The sequence below is a fragment of the Brachionichthys hirsutus genome, chromosome 17 (assembly GCF_040956055.1).
Source record: "Brachionichthys hirsutus isolate HB-005 chromosome 17, CSIRO-AGI_Bhir_v1, whole genome shotgun sequence".
In the NCBI taxonomy this organism is placed as follows: domain Eukaryota; kingdom Metazoa; phylum Chordata; class Actinopteri; order Lophiiformes; family Brachionichthyidae; genus Brachionichthys; species Brachionichthys hirsutus.
This window is the reverse complement of record NC_090913.1, coordinates 5,254,366-5,276,587: the sequence shown is the minus strand read 5'-3', so window position 1 is coordinate 5,276,587 and position 22,222 is coordinate 5,254,366. Positions and strand designations below refer to the sequence as shown.

Below are 22,222 nucleotides of genomic sequence, written 5' to 3'. Positions count from 1 at the left end.
AGTAATTCTATAAATCATTTTAGAGGGGCTTTTTTCATATCAAAAAACGCAAACTTGATACAGCTGTCAAACAAATCTTTATTCCAAATGTGAATGCTGTTTGGTTGGTAAGCGACAGTGGAAGAGATAACAGCGCCGCCCTGTGAGTCTGGCTGGGAAGAACCGTCTGGGAATAATAAATGATTAAAACAAATCGCATCCCATTAATCTGAGACCAGTATTAATGGTTGTTATATCTAGCTGCGTCATGAACAGACGAGTTAAAGACAGTAAATCACTGTGAGCGTACATCAGCGGCACTGCGGCAGCTTGAGCAGTCGCTGCGGTTAAGCCGGATAGCCACTAGGGGGCGATGCAGCTGTATTTGTTGTAAAAGGCAACTTCTTCCGGTACACGAGCGCTGTAGCCAGGTGACCGAATGCTACTGCTGCTACTGGTCAGTAGTAGCCAGCTAAATTTAGCCTTGTCAGTCCATGGTCAGGGCCCTGTTTCTATCCCCATTTGCCAACACTGTCGGAAAAGAGAATCAAGGTAATACGAATATTATTTTTTCTCAATTCAACAGTCAGCGTGAGAACGCTTTGTTTTTCATTCAGCGAATGCTACTTTTTTCTTTTGTTTTGCTATTTTAGCTAGTTACGTTAGCAAAGCGTTTGTGTTAGCCACTCGAGTCGAGGCTAGCTAGCTGTCTTAATGTCTATCTAATGTTGAACTACAGTTCGCTGTTTACTCTATAGCTGTAATTTAACTAATAAGTAGGTCTATTAAGTTAACAGATCGATCAACTAAGGGCTATACATTTAGTAATTTTGACATTTTTATGTTGTAGCAAGAAACTAAACCCAATGGAATACATTACTCCTTAATCGGTGATTAGTGAACTCATACTTCAACTTTTAGTAATAATAATAATTTACAAGCCTTCTTCAGACCACAGAATCATCAATAATACCAATAGCATTATACTTAGATAGTACAATCACGTAAAAACGATCTTCTCCCGGACAAACTTCATTGACAGAATGCATGACCCCAAAACCCCAACATTTTAGAATATAATAGTGTTTTAGATTTATTCTTCACAAATGATTGGAGTAAAATGTGATTCTCAATACTAACATTGTCAAATCTGTTCCACTAGAGTTTTTCCTCCCCTTGTTTAACAACCTTCAACCTTTTGACCTTGACCCGCACTGACCTCTAGGGCTATGGATTTCCCTGGACACTTTGAGCAGATCTTCCAGCAGCTCAACTATCAGCGTGTCCAAGGCCAGCTGTGGGACTGTGTTATTGTGGTGGGCAGCAGACACTTCAAGGCCCACCGCTCAGTGCTTGCAGCCTGCAGCACTCATTTCAGAGCGCTCTTTACGGTTGCCGTGGGAGATGCCAGCATGAACATGATCCGGCTGGACAACGAGGTGAGGATTTTGATGCTTGGTGATGTTAAATGGTTTATTGGGTTCAGAATTTGTTTGATGAGGAGGAGGAAGATAAGCTTTGTGATTTTCAACTCGCCATAACAGTGAAAGTGATATTTCAGTAAATATTGCAGACATTTCTTAAAGATGAAAAGTAAAACATGGTACTAAAACACTAGAGAGTTGGACGGACTAACCTTTATAACGGAACACAAAGAAATATAGTTGTGTCTTTTGAAGTTAGCTTAGTTAGTCTCAGCTTTTGTGTCAGGTAATTTTACGGAGGTTGTTTTTTAGACAATGGTGCTGCCTTATTATAGCTGCAGTACAAAAGAAATTATAATTATAATTGTCACGTCAAGTTCAAGTGATCATCACATCAACTGTCAAAGACAGGAATGACTTTTTCTCATTATATGAAGAAGGTCAAGGTCACTGAAATAGCTTGGCTGTTTGAATGGGGTGACCATTGATTTTTCCTGTGCAGGACATTCCATGCGATATTGTGTCGGTGAAGCCCTCATAGTTAGAACTGGGAAACGTACTATCGATAAAAAAAACTTAAAACATTGGGGAGACAAATATTCTTTTACCTATTTTGCTTAATCGTTTGAAAATGCAACCGTTGTCCTAAATTATCTAAAAATAAATACATATGTGTAATGCAATAAGCTAGTGTCTTTCTGAAGTGTCAGTCCCCTGCCGGCTCTAGATCCATAATAAGATCATTAACTTTACAGCTAACACGCTAACTGGTGGTACCATCTACAGAGAAGCCTTAGCCAGCTGTACCAAAGTGTATACTGAACTGAACCTGCTATGTTTGTACCACCCCTTGTCAACATTACACATGACATTTTAAAACTGTATTTAACTATTTCGTATTGTAAGATCACTTGACATCTTTTGTGCCTGTAGGTAGTGACCGCTGAAGCTTTCGCTGCTCTCGTGGACATGATGTACACGTCCACGCTGATGCTGGGAGAGAGCAACGTTATGGATATCCTCCTCGCAGCGTCACATCTGCATCTCAACAATGTTGTCAAGGCCTGCAAACACTACCTGACCACGCGCACGCTTCCCATGTCTCCCTCATCAGACAGGAGCACCCATCACCTCCCTCAGCAGGAGCAGCAGAGACACAGACCGCAGCAGCAGCAGCAACAACAAGTAGCAGATTTGGCTCTGAACCCTACAGCTAATGTGGACCTAACGGCAAACACCAGCACGACAAAGTTGCAGCGCTCCTTTCTCCTGCAGCAGCTGGGGTTGAGCTTGGTGAGCTCTGCTTTGGGTGGGATGGAAGAGGACGAAGTCGCAAATGTGGTCGGCATAGGAGCGGTTGAACAGAGGGCTTCCTTCCCAATGCGACGCTTCCACAAACGGAAGCTCTCCGTGGCCCTGGGTCTATCCGAGGAAAGAGCCAGGCAGAGGCAGCGTCCCTCCGGCCCAAACCAGGCGATGAGCGGAGAGGGAGGGTTGAGTGCGGGACGAGAGGAAGGAGCTCTCCTCTCCGCGGACTCCCACAAGATGGGAGACGGGTCCAAAGTGGACGCTACGATCGCTGGCCAGGTGGGGGTGACCCTAGAGGATCCTCAGATGCCCAGCCAGTCGGACAGTGGACATTGTGATGGGGGAAACCTGGGGAGAATACAGAGAGGGGTTAGCAAGGAGGAAGACATCGAAAACGTGGACCATCAGGAAAGCAGACCAGGGGTGAATATCAAATCTGGGACAGTGGAGGAAGCAGAAGAACAAAAGGTAAAGGTGATTTGTTGTTATTGACAAATGCAGCAATGTTTTCAAAAAGCATGCAAGGGGACCTGCCGGCGATTTAATTGGGCAATAGAAAATACGATGCATGTGATGTGTGTGTGACCCCGGAGAAAGACTTCCATAATAATCTACAGTCATAGTACAAGCATTTTGCTCATGTTTATTGAGAATTACATTAATTTTTATTTATATAGCGCTAGATCATGACAGAAAGTCATCTCAAGGCACCGTACAGCTGGAGAAGGAAAGCGCTGCGGGGAAAGACCGACCCCAGCTTGCCCCACATGAGGAAGCACTTTAATCTTATTGAGATTAGAGTATTACAACAGTTTTGTTTGTTCGGGATTATTATTTTTTTTAAATGACAATCTTAATGAGGGTTCATCTTACCTCTCTTTTAGATTTTTTGAATGAGCTACACGACTGACAGAACATCCCTGGGTGCAGCGAAGAATAGACTTTAAAATCTAAACCCTGTAATCATTTTCTAAGCAGTGAAATCAGGGATTAATTTATTGTTATTGCGTATATAATCTCCTAAATATTTAGGAATGGGTGATTCTCCCCCCCCCCCCCCCCCTTAAAAAATAGCTCGTATATTCTATCTGTTTGCACAGGCAGGCCTCGTGTGTGAGGCTCAGTGGCGTGTTAGTTACGTCCTTTGCCTTGACTTAAAGATTGTCTTTTTCTTTACATAGGTGGTCATTAAACGAGAACCTCTAAGTTCTCCAGAGCCGACTGACGAAATCAGTGACAGGACGTCTCAGGCTGAAGGCAGCGACCCAGCCGAGCCTGGAGGCCGTGAGGAGGAAGAGGAGGAGGAGGAGGAGAAGGCCGAGCTGAGCCCAGAGAGCAGCGACCGCAGCTTCATCTCTGAATCCCAGCCCAGCTCTGAGTCTCAGCTCCTGCTCAAGAGCAGCATGAGAGGAAGCGGCAGCGCTAGAGGTGCTTTTGGTTGCAACGGACTCGGTGGCAAACACGGTTTTAGTATTTCTAGTTTTCTTGGCTCCAAAGATTTTCGAAGCAGTGGGGCGGGGTTTGTTTCTGGAGAGGATGACCTCCCGAACACGACGACCGGCGAGACGGGAGCACACCATTTCCTGATGAGACAGGAAGTGACTGGGCCATCTGGCTCCGCCTCTTCCTCTCTTCTGCAGCCGGGTGCTCCTGGTAGCGAGAGCCGCAATGATTTTGGAGACGGCCTACAAGCCGAATCTTTATTCCTCCGCCCCTTGCACGACGGCTTGGGGAACTCCAGGGGAACAGGAAGTGGCAGCAGAGGCTGCGAAGGTGTTTATCCCTTTAGTTTTGACTTTCAGAGATCCAGTCTGGGGCTTCACTCCCTTGGGCGATCCTCAAGAGGAGCGGGAGAAGCGACGGCTACTGTTCTGGGATATCCGGGTTACAGGCACATCGCTCCTAAAATGGGCGCTGGAATGGGAAGAGAGGGCGTTAGCGGTGTTCTCCAGGATGCCACCTCGTCCTCCTCGAGCCTGGCTAGTCCTCTGCTCTTAAACAAGGTTGGTGGATATGAAGTGAACAGCAGCCGGCCCCCCTCCCTCCCCCCTCAGCTGACCAGAGCATCGGCTGATGTTCTGTCCAAATGTAAGAAGGCTTTGTCGGAGCATAACGTCTTGGTGGTCGAGGGAGCTCGCAAGTACGCCTGTAAAATCTGCTGCAAAACCTTCCTCACCCTGACTGACTGCAAGAAACACATCCGAGTCCACACGGGGGAGAAACCCTACGCGTGTCTCAAGTGCGGGAAGCGCTTCAGCCAGTCGTCTCACCTTTACAAGCATTCCAAGACCACCTGCCTGCGTTGGCAGAACAGTAACATGCCCAACGCCTTGCTGTAGGGCCGAGGCTACCGTCTCACCGGCGATGGGGACGACGGGATGAATATACTCTGAATCGGTGACTGGGACAAATGTAAAATGGCCACATTGCTGTGGTTTCATTATAGATGTACACTGTATATTTCATATAAATATCAGTGTCAAATTTTTCATCAGTGTCACTACATTCAGACTTCAGGTAGATGGCTAAATATCATGCCAGCTAGTGTAGATTTAGCTTTTAAAGCAGCTATGCTATTGGCTGTATTGTGTTTCTACAAAGAACCATGTGCTGCCCTTTTGTTTAGTGACATTTTACATTTAAAATACTTGTGTATTTTGTGGTGCGCCTGTGAAAATACATTTGATTCCATAGTTGTAACACTAAATCTGAGTGTCTTCAGATTTGAGGCAGCTGTACAGCTTCCAACATTAAAAACTTAAATGTTTTGTAAAATAGTATTATGTGTAGATTTTTCATGCAGTTTTAAAAAAGATTTTAGAAGCATCCATGTTCAGACAGTTGAATCATCATAGCCATGCATACTGTGCCTTGTTCTGTGCAGCACACCTATTCTATGGACCATAGAGTGGCCGAATCGGGTTCAGATATGATGCCTGTAAAACGCGTTGGTCCTGTAAGGTAGGCCGAGAATGATGAGTGATTCGCTTCAGCTTCAGTTCAACCGGGAGACAAGAGTTGAATACAGTGTTGTATTGTCTTTTTAGATAGTAAGCCAAAAGAAAAGTTTAACTCTTTAAAGCCCGCCCCATGTAGTAATCGTCAGAACACTCTAATTTTTGAAAAATAAGGTCTTAATGGAACCTTGTGTCAAATTTGTCCCCCCCCCCCCAAAAAAAAACACATACATTTTGGTATAAATGATCTAATTTATGGAATTCATGGAAAATGCAGATGCATTTGTTGTCTTGCGTCTTATCAGCAGAAAGAAAGAAAAGTCCTCTTAATGCACCTTATTTTGCATAAGAATGCAAAACGTTCATTGTCTTTGTACACAGCACTGTGATCTTCCATCCACCTTATTGACTGGGAACGAACACAAGTCCACATCAAACAGGTTGACCTGAGTGCTGCTGTTACTGGCTGTACAATAAGTGTTTATTAAAATGCTAATGAGGTTGAGTAGGAGTCGTACACAATAGACTTTATGATTAACAACTTTTTTTTACTTCTAGAGAGAAAAAACAAATCATGAAAAACATTTTGCATAAGTTTGCTCGTATGTATAGTTTGTTACACATGATTTCAATGCTTTATACGTGTCTGTATACGTGTAAATGTATTTGCGACACAACAAGTCTTTGTTTTTCGTAACAGTGGTCACTACGGAAAAGTTTCTGTTTTCTGATTGTCCAATTTTCAAAACTGGTAAAGCCCTTCTTTCTTTTACCCGACCATTACCGTGAGCTTGGAAGCTAAAGGTTGAAACTTTTTTGCAGGCATTGATAACATTTATAAAATACTGTCGAGTGTCCAATGTAATTTATTAACATTCATTTCAGGAGTTGCGTCTCCTTTGTGTATGTTACTCTATTAATGTGTAATATTTTGATAAAATGTGGCAAGAAGAAATTAAAAAGTGAGCTTGTAGAAAATGTCATCTGAAGGATGTTTATTTGAACCTATCTTTGGATGCCCGACCTGCCGGTCGTATATACAGTCAGAGCTGGTCAGTTTTGCTAAGGTGTGCTAAAGTTCTGCTTTAGTGAACCAAAATGAAAGAAATAACATGTTCCTTTATTGTGTACTGTCGGGTCATCTCTTCAGCTCACTGACCAGCTCCTCCCGTGTTCTGGGATGATGCCTCGCCTTTCTTAGCATCATCGACACCCCCGGCTCCGGCGTGGAGCCCCAGTCCGAGGGAGATTGGCAGTCATCATTAGCCTCTCTCATTTGCTCCAACAGTCGTTGGTTCGTTCACCAGGCTGCTTGGCATCTGCCCCGCAGCCCTTCCCAGCCTTGTGGAGGTCTACAATGCTTTTGTCTCTGGTGCCTTTTGACAGGTCTTTGGTCTTCCCCAAGATAGTAGTCTGACTGATTGAGGGGTGTACAGGTGTCTTTATGCAGCTAACGACCTCAAACGGGTGCAACTACTTTAGATTAATAAGCAGACTGCAGGTGGACCGTTTAAAGGCGGACTAACTGGTCTTTCGGGGTGTTCAAATACTTATTTGCAGCATTAACATACAAAAATTATTAAAGTATCGTGCAATGTGATTTCTGGAATCGATTTAATTTTGGGGGATTCTGTGTCAGTGGGAATGCACCTACGGTGAAAATGTCAGAACCCTCCATAATTTCTAAGTGGGAGAACTTATACTTATTTTTCTCTGCTCTAGCCATTATGAATCAGTGAGAAAACATAATGTTTGCTTCTTTACTCTAGACTACAAAGATTATAAAGTATGTATAAAGCAATTAATGCAATATAAGAAAAAAACAAATCAATCAGTTCTAATGCTTTAATGAAATAACTGCAATGGCACAAAGAACGTACAAGAACAGGGAAACACCCACAAGTCCTGTTATGTTTCTGGTCCTCCAAAAATGATTGGATACTGAAGTAGAATGTGTTGGTCCAGTCCCCGGAGTAGAACCTTATTTACACTTTGAGTTCTTTAATCATTGGCTCCCCCCGCAGACCGAGGAGAAGGTTGTTTGCTGCTAGGACCGCCATGGCGTTACGGGTGTTGTAGGTGGCACTCGCAACGTGTGGGAGAATCACTGTGGGGTAGTTAATAAAGACAAATGGAGCACGGCAATAACTCTTTACTGGAATTCTGGCATACGAGGTCTTACACAGCGATGCGTCTGACTGACTCACCGCAGTTTTTGAGGGTGAAGAGTGGGTGGCTTATAGGCAAGGGCTCTGGAACAGTGACATCTAACCCAGCTGCTGCAATCTGCCTGGTGGACAGAGCCTCGTATAGGTCTTCCTGGTTCACCACGCCGCCTCTGAAACAGTAGAATGGACATAATTCTCTGTCTTACCGCTGGATTGCGGATGCTGTCGCGATTTGGATTTTCCCCATTTACTCATAATGGAGGCTTATCTTGTAAAATATGCGTTAAATTCACTCACCAGAAATCACAGTCAAAAAACGGGTCTGATATGAACTATCATGCAAAAATGTCTTCTGGATCTGATCCAGAACGAAGTCAGGAAAAATGTTAACATTGAAAACTCCATTTGTGAGGGTAGGTAGCTGAGGGAACAGATCCATCTGAAATCGGGGTACGTTTTCACACCAAAACAAAAGATTTTTGGACACTTGCAATAACTTCTCTCTCACTACCTCCACAAAGGAGGTTCCGTTTCTGCTGCCTTCACCAAGACACTGAGGAATTAGTAGTGGTAAAACATTACTGAAAGTGTTCTTATTGTGAATAACCTCTAAACTAATAATGGTATCAATGTGATTCCAATTGCTAAAGGTTTGTTCTCACGGTTAAGAATCTAAAAATATAGATAAAATAAATGTAGCCCCATTATTTTTGGTGTAAATCACAATATAATGAGACTGAGGTGCTCGGCGGAGGTCTGTTTTTCTCGGTTGGTAAAATGGCGTTGCATTCAACCTGTGGTGAAGTAGTTAAAAGTGTCTTTCAGACAAAAAGGTACCGGCTGGTGTTGACAAAGACGGCCGTATTTTTCATCTTGGAGAACAGGTTCTTGTTGCAGATCTCCTTCGTTTCCGGCGTTAAAGCGCAGCACACGGCGAGGAAATCAGACCGCTGGGCCAGCTCGTCGAGCGAGACTACAATCACGCAGAGACAGTGCCACTGGCATTATCAACTCAAAATACAAGGCAGCATGTATACGAGGCTGGCAGCGTATGTTCAGTGCTTACCGTACTCTGCATTGATGAGCGCAGCCAGCTCAGGCCTGGGGGCCACATCGGTGTAGATGAACTTCTTCACTTTGAACGGGGCCAGGCGCTCGGCGATAGCCACGCCTCAGAACAAACAAATCCCACGAGCAAAGCGTCAGACTTTCAGTGGCAGTTTGAGAAGCTGCTGTGCACTGGGGTGAAAAGGTTTGTCTTGCTCACCAATCCTCCCCAGACCCAGGATCCCCACAGTGCTGTTGGCCAGTTCATATCCACACAGCCAGAGAGTTCTCCATGTGCCCCAGCCCCCACTGACGCGACACACAATTATTAGTATTTATTTTAATACATATAAAACAAAAAAAACCACTAGACTGTGTATGTGTATATGTGACATTACGTTTTGGCTTCATGCGTGGCCTCGATGATCCTCCTGGAAGCTGCTAGCAGGAGAGCCACAGTCAACTCCGCCACCGAATCCGTCAGAACATCAGGGGTATAACCCACACGGATCCCACTAGTGGGAACGCAACAATCACACGTCACCGCTGGGGTTATAACAGTGTCTAAACGTGAAATATCATTATAGTTGAGACACCTAGAAAAAGTGTGCTTGGTGTGAGATATGGGATAAAGAGAATCACCGTTTTCTCAGCTCCTCCAAGGAGAGATGGTCAAAGCCCACTGACATAGTGCTGAGGACCTTCAGGTTTGGACCTGCAGATGCACATTCGTACATGTTTTTATTGCATTCATTATTTAACTGAGTCCAAAGACTAACCATCGGACCTGCAGCATCCAGCAGCTCGGCGTCGATCTTCTCTGTCAGCACGCACAGCAGACCATCGACACCTTTGACCTTCTCAAGGAGCTCCTTTCTGGGCACGGCGTCATCAGCGTCCCACAACTCCAGCTGCACCCTGACAAAAATCAAAACCATGACAGATAATGAACCAAGTTCTTTTTTTTAAGTCATCCAAATAAGGAAAAAGCATTGGCTGTTAATGCTTTACTTCATAATACTTCGCTAAAAAACACACAACTGTTGATATAGAAATCTGCTTGGGGGGGGGGGGTTCATGTTAGTATGAAAACATTAGTCCTAACATGACATATATAGAAATTGTGAAAGGTTTGGGTCGAATTGGACCAAAAACCTTTGCAGGAGGGGGGGGGGGGGGTAGCCTTAGGTCAACAGTCACTCCTAATCTAATGGCCAACAGTCACGTTCAAGTAAGCAATGAACTTTAGCAGGCAGACTTCTTCGAATTCATATCACTCAAATCAACAACATGATGACACTAACTCAGTGCTTCTCAATTATTTTCTGTTATGCCCCCCCAGAAAAAAAAACAATTTCACCCCCCCCCCCCCCAAACTATAAATAATATAATTTGTCAATAAAGTTGTTCAGTGTGTTCCTCTGCATAACAATGTATCTTTATCAACAAAGAAAAAAAAAGAAAGAAATATAGATCAACTTACAACAAAGAATAACTTTATCTACATACATAAATACATTAAAACGTAATGTCACATATACACATACACAGTCTAGTGTTTTTTTTATGTATTAAAAAAATATATATAAAAAAAAAATACATTAAATCCTTATTTAAACTCCACATTTTTTTTTGACCAACTTCACCATTGCGCACACTCTGACAATGAACGCGGCACTGCCACCTACTGTCGTGGATTTGCAATTACACTTTAGTCTCGTACACTGGCAAAAGAAAAGCACGCTGGTCGGAGGGTTATAAAACCTTTAACCTTTTCGGACACGGTCTGTGACTCACTGTCCAGACTCGCGGATGGTCTTCAGCCCCTCGGGTGGAATCTGCCGGGTGACGTATATCCGTGGCAGCGTCGACGCGGCTCTCTCCACGCTGCGTGTGAGACGCTCGGTCATGTTTACAGGGGGAACCGCGACCCGCCGGATTCCACGCAAAGCCGGACGAGCGCACCACATTCCAACGACAGAAGGAGAACTTCTGGCGCAAGAAGAACGCGCAGGTTGAAAGCGCGACTTGGGTTCTCCGTCAGTGGGCGGTTCTTACTGTCTGGACGTAACCAATAGGATCCGAGGGAGGATAATTTAACCAATAGGATCAGAGGGAGGATACCGCAAGTCTAAAAACAATGTGTGATTTATTATCCCAGAGAAATTACAGCGTTGTTTAGTACACGCAAAAACTGCCGAGTCAAATATGTGGCCGTTTTCACGACAAGGTGGATTTTGAAAGGTTTCAAAATGGATTTTTATATTGCAAATGCACTAACCGTGTGATATTCATATCGTTGCTAAGAAATGTGAAATGTTTTAAAAGTTTCATTGGACTGATGATGACCTTTGTTTCTTTAAACAGTGGCGGCCGGTCAGTATCTGGTTGGCGCTTGATCAGTGCGCTTTGCTGTTAGTCAATAATATATCGATATCCTGGTGTCCTAATAATTGAGAGTGTTATTGCCCCAAATGAAAATAGCCTTTTATTGTGACGCAGTGCTAGCTCCATTTGTAATTCTCCTCATAATGAACAAATAAATAAACTCTAACACTGTCCCATGCCTAGACTCTGGTTGAAGCCCTAACCCTTAACGTTACGCAGTGAATTCAAGCTGCTAAAGCATAATATCCTACCTAGGCAACTTCATATAAATTATTTTTGCAGGATCTGAAATCTGATTGATTGACCAAACTGGTCAAATTTGAATAACGCCATTAAATTGTACGTTTTATGTTGAAACTATAAGGAATACTAATAATGCAGGGGAGATATGTTGCAGATTATGTTAGAGATTTGTTTTTTCACCTGTATATATATTTATTTTTTTATTCTTGTGTTTGTGCTTATTTTTTATTCTTGTGTTTGTGCTTATTTTTTATTTTCCTTCTCATTCTTTCCTTCCTTTTGCACCGATAATTATTCGTGATATTATATTCCTCACTGTTAGACTTTATTCTCTGAAGATGTGAATGTTTTGTGTAATATCGATGGGTGATATCTGTACTGTGAGTTTGTCTTTACGCGTGTTATATTAATAAAGTAATAAAGTAAAAAAACAAAAACAAACTATTGAATGACCCGGATCATATCACTCGGTAACCCGGAAACACTTCAAGATTTTAACCAATTACAGGGCAGTAATTCCTTCCTTGTAGCCCGTCGCTCACATTGACAGGTATATTATGCGTGATTGTTTTTCTCAATTTGTAACAAATTTAACGATCAGATTTCCTTGGTAATTTCTGAACTACACAACCAAATGCAGCTGCACACTATCAGGTATTTTTTGCAAGCTAACGTAAGCGTCATCGCTTTTAATTAGCTTAAGTGTCCTCGCCACCGGCACCAGGCAGCAGTGGCACTAGCTAGCTGTAGCTGCTAACATTGAGCTGTCTTCGGAAGGCTCTTGAATGAATCAGCATTATTATTGTTGCTGATATCATCAGCTGTCCGAGGAGGCCTTTTCATTGATTCAAGGCAACCGCTTTAACTTTGACGTGCGAGTAATAGACATTTCTGATAGTTCGATTTTGCTGACATTAAGAGTAAGTTAGCCATTCAGCTAGCTAGCTTACAAAATTTCATTGATTGATTGTTGATCATAACAACATTCACTGTCTGTACATAAGACGGCTATAAACGTCATCGATCAGGCAGGTAAAATCCGCCCTCGTCCCCCCCAGCATGGCTGCTGACTCCATGGAGATTGACGACTCTCTTTACAGGCAAGTTTGCATTTTTGGCCGAGCATTATGCTGTCGTGTATCCGTCCTTGCTAAAGTAAATTAAGCTGCAGATGACGCCACATGGCAGTCAACGTATGGCAATACTAGCCAATCAATAGCTTGTAACCTTTCCTTCCTGCACCTTTCTTCACACTTCACGCTTGATTCCTCCCTTTCCTTCTTTACAGTCGTCAGCGCTACGTGCTGGGAGATAGTGCTATGCACCAGATGGCCCGGTCTTCAGTCTTTCTCAGTGGAATGGGGGGACTGGGAATTGAGATAGGTGGGCTAAATATCGCATTAGCACTGTAACATGCCGTGGTGCTCGCATCTGCATCAGCAGTTGTGGTTTGAAACTAAGCAACTTGACTTCTGCTTTCACAGCAAAGAATATTGTTCTGGCTGGTGTGAAGGTACGCTGCCTAACTGATATGATCATCTAGCTACTTTTGGCATTATGTCGTGTTTCACTGTGGAGTGTTTTGACAGTTTGATCTTTCTGTGGTCTGACCTGTGATACAGATCATCACCCTTCATGACACAAAGCAGTGTGAGACCTGGGACCTGGGCTCCAACTTCTTTATTCGAAAAGAGGATGTTTTGAGTCAGAGGCGGAGGTGAAATGCCTGACTTTACTCGCGTTTTTAAATCATACATTTACACTTCTGTTATAAATCACACACGCGTGTATGTATGAAATATTCTTTATTCTTCTACCACAGGGTGGAGGCAGTATGCCCTCGTGTCTCAGAGTTGAATCCTTATGTCCATGTTGACATTTCTTCCTCATCTCTGGATGACAACACCGATCTCAGCTTTCTCAGAAAGTACCAGGTACGCTCATCGTTTCAGAAATGGATTGCGACCAACTTGTAGGACATTTTGAGTTGCTCCCGGTCAGGCAATAGAAAATGAAACTGGGAAATACTCGCGAAGCAGGAATGCTATGGATACTTGGAAACATTGAAAATGGCTTCATTTTAATTTTTTTTTAGATGGCAGCTGATAGAACCATTAAAACTTGTATTGCTACATAGAATCTGCTGTCGACTGCAGGTGACATTCAGTGTCTTCTCCAATTGGTTTGCTGTCTTCTCCGTCCTTTAGTGTGTAATTCTGACTGAAGCCAGATTGAATCTACAGAAGAGAGTGAATCGGTTCTGTCATTCACAACAGCCCCCCATCAGAGTAAGTCAGCAGTCTATAATAATTACTACACATTACATAACATTATCTAAACCACATCTTGTGTATGGAGCTCTCATAACCAGTCATATATTAACCACACTTGTGCCTCTGCACTAACCAAAGTCCTTTTTAATGTATTATCTCGGCAGTTCATCGGCTGTGATGCATATGGAATCTGCGCTCGAGTTTTTTGTGATTTTGGAGATGAGTTTGAGGTGTCTGATCCTACAGGAGAGGAGCCCAAGGAGATTTTCATCCAAACTATTAGTCAGGTAGTTTGAACAGTGTTGCCTGATTACTGTTACTTTGCAACTGGAGAGAATTAGTTTCAATTATTAATCAATTTTATTTTGAAATGTGATCAGTTTTGTTAAGCTTTACCAAGTCAGCGGTAAAAATTAAATTCTATAATTCATCTTTAGAAAAGGAGCAATGAAAAAAAAATAGAAGCATTAAGCTCGAGGCTGCTCCAAAGTATTCCCTCTCCTGTTGACCCTGCAGGGCAATCCTGGAGTGGTAACCTGCATGGACAACCAGCCTCATGGCTTACAGACTGGCCAGAGCGTTGTGCTCCGAGAGGTCAACGGCATGACGGAGCTCAACGGAACTGTGCAGCAGGTTGCAGGTATTTCATTCTATGTCGTATATTGTTACGTCCCCTTAAAATGTGATGCCGTGCCACACACGCTATCCTACACCTTAGAAAATTATTAGAAATAGTAAATTATTCTGGGGGTTTTTTGGTGGTCAATGATACTAAACACAAATCACATTAGTCACTTTTTGTCTTAGCAAAGATCGACTACTATTTCTTCATGAATGAAAATCAAAGTGTGCGTGTGCGTGTGTGTGTGTGTGTGTGTGTGTGTGTGTGGTATTAGTTGTCTCCCCTCACAGTTTTTCAATAGGAGACACATTCCAGCTACAACCATATGTACATGGAGGCTTCTTTGCGCTGGTGAAAACCCCAAAGACATTCAGATTTGTGAGTTAACTTGTTGTCATGTCAAGTTGAAACATCACGGCTGAACAAAATCGATCAGAGACTTCTTTAATGAGCCTTTTCTTCCCATGTGTGTCTTTGCATTCACCCGCATACATGTTTCAGGAGACAATAGAGACACAGTTGCACGATCCTGTGGTCCTGACTCCAGACTTGAGTAAACCAGAGGTGAGTCTGAAGCAGCTTTCTGCCACAAGTCGTGCAATATTTCAAAGGATAGCTTCTGTGAAGCCTAAGGATGCTCATTTGTCCTCCTCCTTCCTGAAGAAGAATCCAGAAATCCAGTCCAACATTGTGTCGTCATGGCAGATTGAGTTTAACAGTTTTGTTTCTACGTGTCCATCAGGCCCCGCTACAAATCCATGCAGCTATGTTGGCTTTGGAGACCTTTCAGGAACGGCACGCTAGATTTCCCAACATTGGGTAAACAAGTTATTTATTTTAATATTTCCCTCCCCTACATGCGGTGTTCAGTGGCGTGGCAGTGGCTCAGTGGGTTGGGAATCGGAGGGTCATTGGTTCAAGTTCCAGCCCAGAAAAAAATAAAATATGGAGTGTGGGCTGGTGGCTGGGGAGGGGCCGGCCTTATTTGCTCATACTCATTTGCTCATGACGACGCCTGCACCCTCTCCGCATGCTGTGGGGCCTACCATATATATATATGCACGTGTGTGTGTGTGGGGGGGGGGGGGTCTGTTTAGAGGGGCACTCATACTAGGGTCAAAATAACATTTTCTTGTCTGCGTTGTGTCCAGCATTTTATTAACAATAGAATCTTTCAGTTGGTGAATTTGTCGAAATGTGGCGCACCTCAATTGTAAGTATTTTTACTTTGATGCCATCAGGTGTTTACAGGATGCCGAGGTTTTACTGAAGCTAACTGAAGCCGTAAATGCAACACTCAAGAACAAAGTGAGTACCGGTACTTTTTTTGTTTTTCCCGGACGCACATTTAACGTCTGACGGTATCCGTTCGATCATCAGACTGTTTTTCTATCTCTTTTATTCAACGCTGTCTCCTTCAGGCTGCTGTGAATCCCGAGTTAGTCCGTTGTCTGTCAAAAACAGCAAGAGGGTTTCTTCCTCCATTAGCAGCAGCTGTAGGAGGCCTCGCCAGCCAGGAAGCTCTTAAGGCCCTCACAGGGAAGTTTGCACCCCTGCAGCAGTGGGTGGGTTTACAGAAATTCAACTGTAGACGTTTTCAGAAGGAGAAAAAACGATTCCAGTGAATTAGTTGGTTTTAATAAATTGTGTTCAGTTTCTTAAAATGTTCCAATCAGCTTTTAATTCCATCTCCTTCTCTTCTTTGCATTTCTCGCATTTAGTTTTATCTCGATGCCATCGAAGTCGTCGCACCACTTCAGTCTGTCGCTCCCGAGGAGTTTTCCCCTGTAGGGGATCGGTACGATGGACTGCGAGCGTGCATCGGTGAATCAATGTGTCGAGAGTTACACAAGCTCAGGGTCTTCATGGTAAGGATTGTTCCTTATATAGAAGGCCCCTTTCATATTTATTCAGCATTTTTATCCAAATTGGACCTTACTTGATCTTCACTTTCAGGTGGGCTGTGGTGCCATCGGCTGTGAGATGCTGAAAAACTTTGCTCTGCTTGGCGTGGGATTGGCCAAGAACTCAGGAGAAGTGGGAATAATTCCTGTTCCCTATTCCTTCCGTTAGATCATATTTAAATGCTGTGGAAATATGAATTCATTCAAAACCCATTCGGAATCTGTCAAATTTCAGGTATGCGTCACAGATCCAGACCTTATAGAAAAGTCCAACCTAAATCGCCAGTTCCTCTTCAGACCACATCATATACAGGTGAACACATTTTCATTCTACCCTTTAACTTCCATTTTCCTAATTTAGCGATTTAGCGAAATCCCATTTCTTCTGTTCTATAAGGCGCCTCCCCGTGTCTGTGGGTTTCCTCCCACCTCCAAAAACGTGCAGTTTAGGTGGATTGATCACTCCAAATTGTCCGTACGCCGACGAGGCGTCTGGGTCGTACCCCGCCTCTCGCCCATAGTCAGCTGGTCCGGGCTCCAGCAACGCCTGGGGAGATCTACAGGGAAACGGGCGGATAAATCAAATGCTCAAAGAGTGGCCGATATGGGATCTAAAGAGCCGTCGGCGCCACGCAGGCATTCACAAACCTTTTTGTGTATTTTCTTTTTGTGTGTCAGAAACCAAAGAGTACCACGGCGGCAGAAGCGACTTGGGATATCAACCCGGACCTGCAGGTGGATGCACACCTCAACAAGGTGTGTCCAGGTACCGAGAGCGTCTACAGTGACGACTTCTTCTCCCACCTGGACCTCGTGGTCACTGCGCTGGACAACGTGGAGGCGCGGCGATATGTAGACAGGTCTGCGCAAGCATTGAAGTGATGTGTTGAATTTTTCTGAAACAATTAATTCTTTGTTTATTTGAGCAATGGCCCTCATTTCATTGTTGCTGAAATCACAATCCCCTCATAAATGTTTAGAGACTATATTGAGGAATTAAATGTGTGTGTAGGAAATGTGTATTTAATGAAATATTTACATATTTTGCCGATAAATTCGAATGACTTTCTGCGTGCATTTATTTTTCAGCCGCTGTGTATCCAATCAGAAGCCTCTCTTAGACTCTGGCACCATGGGAACTAAGGGACACACGGAAATTATCGTGCCAAATTTGACCGAGTCCTACAATAGCCATGTGAGTATCGGTCAGTCGGTCACACACCAGAGCCTCCATCAAAGATACAAATATAGACTGTCCTTTGCTTATCAGAGGGACCCCCCAGAAGAGGAGATCCCCTTCTGCACGCTCAAGTCCTTCCCTTCTGTCATAGAACACACCATTCAGTGGGCGAGAGACAAAGTGAGTTTGCCTGTAACTCGAGGAGGGATCTTTTTTTTTTTTTTGAAAGTTGGAGTCATTCTGCCAGCTAAAACTTAAGCTTTTTCTTTGCCTTTCTTTGTCTAGTTTGAGAATATGTTTTCCCACAAGCCCTCCATGTACAATGCTTTCTGGCAGACGCATACCTCACCCGACGTGGTGCTACAGGTGAGGAATAAAGTGTAGTTCTGATGTATTTACCATAGTTCACTGTTGCGTTGATGCATTTCAGGAATGTAGCACTTGGTAACAATGTTTTTGTGCAGAGGATACAGGCTGGGGAAAGTCTGGAAGGGTCGTTAGAGGTCATTAAGCTGCTGAGCAGACGGCCTGGCCAGTGGGGGCAGTGCATCATTCTTGCTCGTCTGAAATTTGAAAAGTATTTTAAGAGAAAGGTAATGAGTCTTCCTGAACTTCCATTTTCATTTGCGAGCTGGTGCAAAGTCCTCAATATAATCTGCGTTGCGTGTCCATTTTCCTTCGTGCAGGCCCTTCAGCTCTTGCATTCTTTCCCTCTGGACACCAGGTTGAAAGATGGAAGTAGGTTTTTTGTTTTAGGATTTCGCTCTCTTGTGGTTTTGCATGGAGCAGTTTATTGTATGCTTTATTGTGAATTACTCTTCTTCTTGCGCAGGCTTGTTTTGGCAGTCCCCAAAAAGACCTCCAGCACCTTTTGGATTCGATTTGAAGGATTCTTTGTGAGTCTGTTTGTCAATTACATTTTATCATTTTACTTTTTTTTGAATTTCCCCATTTGCCAAATCTTCTCTTTTTCACTTTCAGGCATTTCTCTTTCATTGTCAGCACTGCTCGCCTTTTTGCAACAATCTATAGCATCCCTTACACAGAACAGGTAGCTCATACACACACACACACACACACACACACACACACGTGCATATACTGTCAAACAAAAACACTTTTCTCACTGAACATCTGGACTTTTTTTGTCAGGATCTCTCTGAGGAGGTTGTGAGCAGGATTCTCTCAGAAATAAAAATTCCCGACTACAGGCCATCGGAGAAAGTAAGCTTCTTCTTTATTGATCTGATCTTTTAATTCAATCTGAGTCAGCAAATCCTGACTCTGTTGCTCTGTCCCTTCTAGTGTATAGAAACCGATGAGACGGCCAAGAAGCCGGATCTGGTCAAGTCGCCTCTAAGCGGCGATGACGAGCGGGAGGCCATCACCCAGCTGGAGCAGGCCATCGCTGCCGGTAGTGTTACACCAGGTCTGTATTTGAAGATGACACGTCGACATGCTTTCCATTTGAACCATCGAGTGGATGCGGGTTACGCGCTGTATCCATGACGACAGTGGGATTATTTTACATGTCATCATAGTTACTTGCACTGACGAATGGAGTTCTGTGCTTTCCCATGTTAGAGAGGTTGCAGCTGAACCCGCTGCAGTTTGAAAAGGACGACGACAGCAATGGTCACGTGGACTTCGTCGTGTCGGCCTCTGCTCTCAGAGCCAGGATGTATTCCATTGAGCCAGCTGATAGGCTCAAGACCAAACGCATCGCCGGCAAGATCATCCCAGCCATTGCCACAGCGACGGCTGCTGTGGCTGGACTGGTGAGAACACGTGAATGTGTTTTTTGGGGTGGAATCGGGTGTTCAGAATTACTGCCTGTTTAAATGTTTGCCAATATTACTGTCCGATTGTTCAGACTCTTCAGCCAATGCTATGTTTAGGCGTTCGGGTGGCTGATCAGTACCACGGATGTAGAGTGCTAGTGGTGGCATTCCCTCATATGTCATTGGATAACCTTCTGCTTCTGCTATGGCCATAACATAGACCGCAGAGGATGTATCAATACTAACACGTGTTATTTTTATACACCCAGGTGGCCCTTGAAATGATCAAAGTTGTTGGAGCCTATGAATTTGATTCTTTCAAAAATTGCTTCTTCAACTTGGCGATCCCTGTAGCGGTGTTCACTGAGCCCGCCCCGCTTAAGAAGACGCTCATCAGGTAGGGGTGCTGGTACATATATATATTTTTTTTCATCTCACAAGCCTGTCTTATTCCAAGGTTCTAAAATATGTTCAATATCTTTCCATAGCATTTTGGCTTTGATTATGACCCACACCTTGCTTTTATTGCTCATAGCAGCAAATTGTCTCTTTGAATACAGCGTCTTTAGTAATATGTCCATTTTAGAACAATAACTGACCTTTTGAACTCTTTCCAAGGGACAACATCTACTTCTCCATTTGGGACTGCTGGACTATCTTTGGCCACGAAGACTTCACTCTTTCTGACTTCATGAACGCAGTGAGGGTGAGGAGCGTTTCTCTGAATTTCTTTTGTAGGTTTATTCACATTTCTGATTCATTATTTTTTGTTGGGTTCTTGTAGATTCTTTTTCAGGTATTTTTTCCCCTAATGTGTTTTCAGGAAAAGTATGGAATTGAGCCCATAATGGTCGTCCATGGTGTAAAGATGCTCTATGTGCCTGTGATGCCGGGACATTCAAAGAGACTCAAGCTGACGCAAGTGTTTCTTCATTCTTCCTTTTATTGTAGGCCGTCTTTTGAAGAATATTTTACAATAGTATTTTATTTGGTGAACTATCTAAAACTAGTATTTGCTCCTGTGCTGTTTGGAGCAGACTAAAAATGATTGATCATTTTTACCTGACCTCTTTCAGGATGCAGAAATTGATAAAGCCGTCAGTGGACAGACGATATGTTGACCTCACAGTGTCATTCGCTCCGGAGGCAGACGGAGACGACGACCTTGCTGGTCCCCCGATCAGGTACTACTTCAGCCAGCACGGAGAGACGCCCTGACGCCGACCTGGACGTTATCGTCGAGCTTCTTGTGTCCTTACACGCTTTCTTTGTAAATTATTGGTCACCGATAACCCAGCCCAGGGCCAAGAGCGTTCCTTGAGGATGTTGTCCGACGAGGACAAGCTGAAGGTTCTTTTTCTTCATGGTGTAGGAAAAGGCTAGTCCTGGTTTGTTTTTTTTTGTTTGTTTTTTTGTTTTTTTAAATGGTGCCAGATGTTACCAGTGGCACATGAGGCTGTACTTGTGTACATATATTTCTGTGTTCTGTTTTTTTGTATTCAAATGCACAGATATAATCTGTGTTGATGCCTTAAATCAGATCTTTTTCTTTTTATGGCAGTAAATCAACTGTTTACAGAAACCTGCAAACTGCTGCAGCCATTAAAGGTGAAGTGGTGGGGCTGTTTGGGCGGTGGTGCGTTTTGTTTTCTCCTCTATTTGTAGGAGTCACTTCTCCTTAGAATCTTCTCGTTGGCTATAAAATGATTATTGCCAACCATGAACTGTATCAGATGTCGGTTGTCGCAGTCTGAAAGTACAGAGATCAGTGAACAATGAGGAAAACCAACGAGATTGATTGGCCTCATGCTGGCATCTTTTATGATCTCTGACTGCCACAGGGGAGAGGTATTCGCTAAACACTTCTGAGCAACACACACATATGCTGTGGTTGGATGTGCTTCAACCCGGGCCAGTGCACACCCGCTGGGTTGTGTCGGCAGTAGCTCGGTCCATAAGGACTAGGACTTGGACTTGGGACCCGGGGGGGGGGGCTGGTGCGAGAGCAGCTCGAGGCGAGTTCAAGACCAGCGTGGACACAAAGCGTGGCGTGTGGACTGGTGGTCGGAGAGGGGCCGGTTAAAAAAAAAACACAATTGTATGTCAAGTGGAAAAATAATTTAATTTCCCTGTGTGGGATTAATAAAGGAAACTTTCTTACTCCTCTTGTCACTTCACAAAAGCAGATTTCTCCTCGGTTAACTGACGAGCATCGAGCAAGGCAGCAGATCCGTGTCGCGCTTAACTGCATGAAACCACCTTGTCATGGCATCGCCTTAAAAATGGTTCTCGTGAGATTGTGTAAGGCCCGGTTCTGGTCACACACAGCGGAACAGATCTCGGACAAATCTAGGGTCTCACGGAACCTTTTTTGAAAAGGCCTTGGCTGTTTATGATTTGTATCCATAACATGTACTTGTACTTGTTACTGTTTCATGTTGAGCTGAGCCAGTGCTGAACTCTCTCTGAGTCACTGCACGCTGGCTAATTGTGAATCAACAGTGAACAGAAGTGTAAGACACAGTTCCAGTCAGTTCCAGGTAATAAACAGGAAGTCGTCGGCTTCAACTTACTTGGGCAATGATTTCAATGTGATTTTCTTTGAATTCAAATCATTCAAAGTTGACTTTCTTTTAATGTTATTGAGTTCCACCTTGACAGTCGACCTGCAAGTGCCCAAACTGATAAATTCGGTCTGTTCTCAAAGCAGCCAGGATGTTTCCCGGGGACCACGTTTGTTTTCCCCCTCCCCGTGCTGAAGTGATAAATCTTTTCTCAGCACAGAAACTGTTTATCAGATTGAAAATAATTCTTGATTAAAGTGTAAACAAAGGCTTAAAGAGTGATGATCTGTTTTGATAACTAAGAAATGGGATAATAAAATATGAGTTTCAGGACATGTTGACTGATTCTTCCGTCTGTTCTTAGATGCATCACAGGAAAGCTGG

At 43.6% G+C, this 22,222-nt stretch overlaps 3 protein-coding genes across 3 annotated transcripts; 2 read left to right on the top strand and 1 right to left on the bottom strand.

The window, feature by feature from the left end:
• Window positions 1-1,208: 1,208 nt before the first annotated feature.
• On the top strand, window positions 1,209-5,050 carry LOC137907000 (zinc finger and BTB domain-containing protein 5). The gene is made up of 3 exons (XM_068751307.1): window positions 1,209-1,418; window positions 2,337-3,179; window positions 3,893-5,050. The coding sequence occupies exons 1-3, from the start codon at window positions 1,209-1,211 to the stop codon at window positions 5,048-5,050; spliced, it is 2,211 nt and encodes a 736-aa protein (XP_068607408.1).
• A 2,455-nt stretch (window positions 5,051-7,505) lies between these two features.
• On the bottom strand, window positions 7,506-10,853 carry grhprb (glyoxylate reductase/hydroxypyruvate reductase b). Its single transcript, XM_068751103.1, has 9 exons — window positions 10,681-10,853; window positions 9,671-9,801; window positions 9,526-9,598; window positions 9,282-9,398; window positions 9,104-9,192; window positions 8,903-9,007; window positions 8,674-8,809; window positions 7,876-8,006; window positions 7,506-7,775 (listed from the first exon to the last, which is right to left on the bottom strand). Exons 1-9 carry the CDS (start codon window positions 10,851-10,853, stop codon window positions 7,654-7,656), a joined length of 1,077 nt encoding a protein of 358 aa, XP_068607204.1. The 3' UTR covers window positions 7,506-7,653.
• A 1,720-nt stretch (window positions 10,854-12,573) lies between these two features.
• uba6 (ubiquitin like modifier activating enzyme 6) lies at window positions 12,574-22,171 on the top strand. Its single transcript, XM_068750557.1, has 31 exons — window positions 12,574-12,614; window positions 12,803-12,897; window positions 12,999-13,027; window positions 13,137-13,231; window positions 13,337-13,448; window positions 13,722-13,802; window positions 13,952-14,074; window positions 14,304-14,427; window positions 14,684-14,787; window positions 14,911-14,973; window positions 15,152-15,228; window positions 15,651-15,717; window positions 15,831-15,974; window positions 16,131-16,277; window positions 16,366-16,446; window positions 16,549-16,626; window positions 16,992-17,173; window positions 17,403-17,508; window positions 17,584-17,673; window positions 17,779-17,859; window positions 17,958-18,086; window positions 18,180-18,231; window positions 18,326-18,389; window positions 18,475-18,544; window positions 18,646-18,717; window positions 18,799-18,922; window positions 19,078-19,271; window positions 19,544-19,671; window positions 19,893-19,980; window positions 20,098-20,192; window positions 20,351-22,171. The coding sequence occupies exons 1-31, from the start codon at window positions 12,574-12,576 to the stop codon at window positions 20,490-20,492; spliced, it is 3,078 nt and encodes a 1,025-aa protein (XP_068606658.1). The 3' UTR covers window positions 20,493-22,171.
• The last annotated feature ends 51 nt before the right edge of the window (window positions 22,172-22,222 follow it).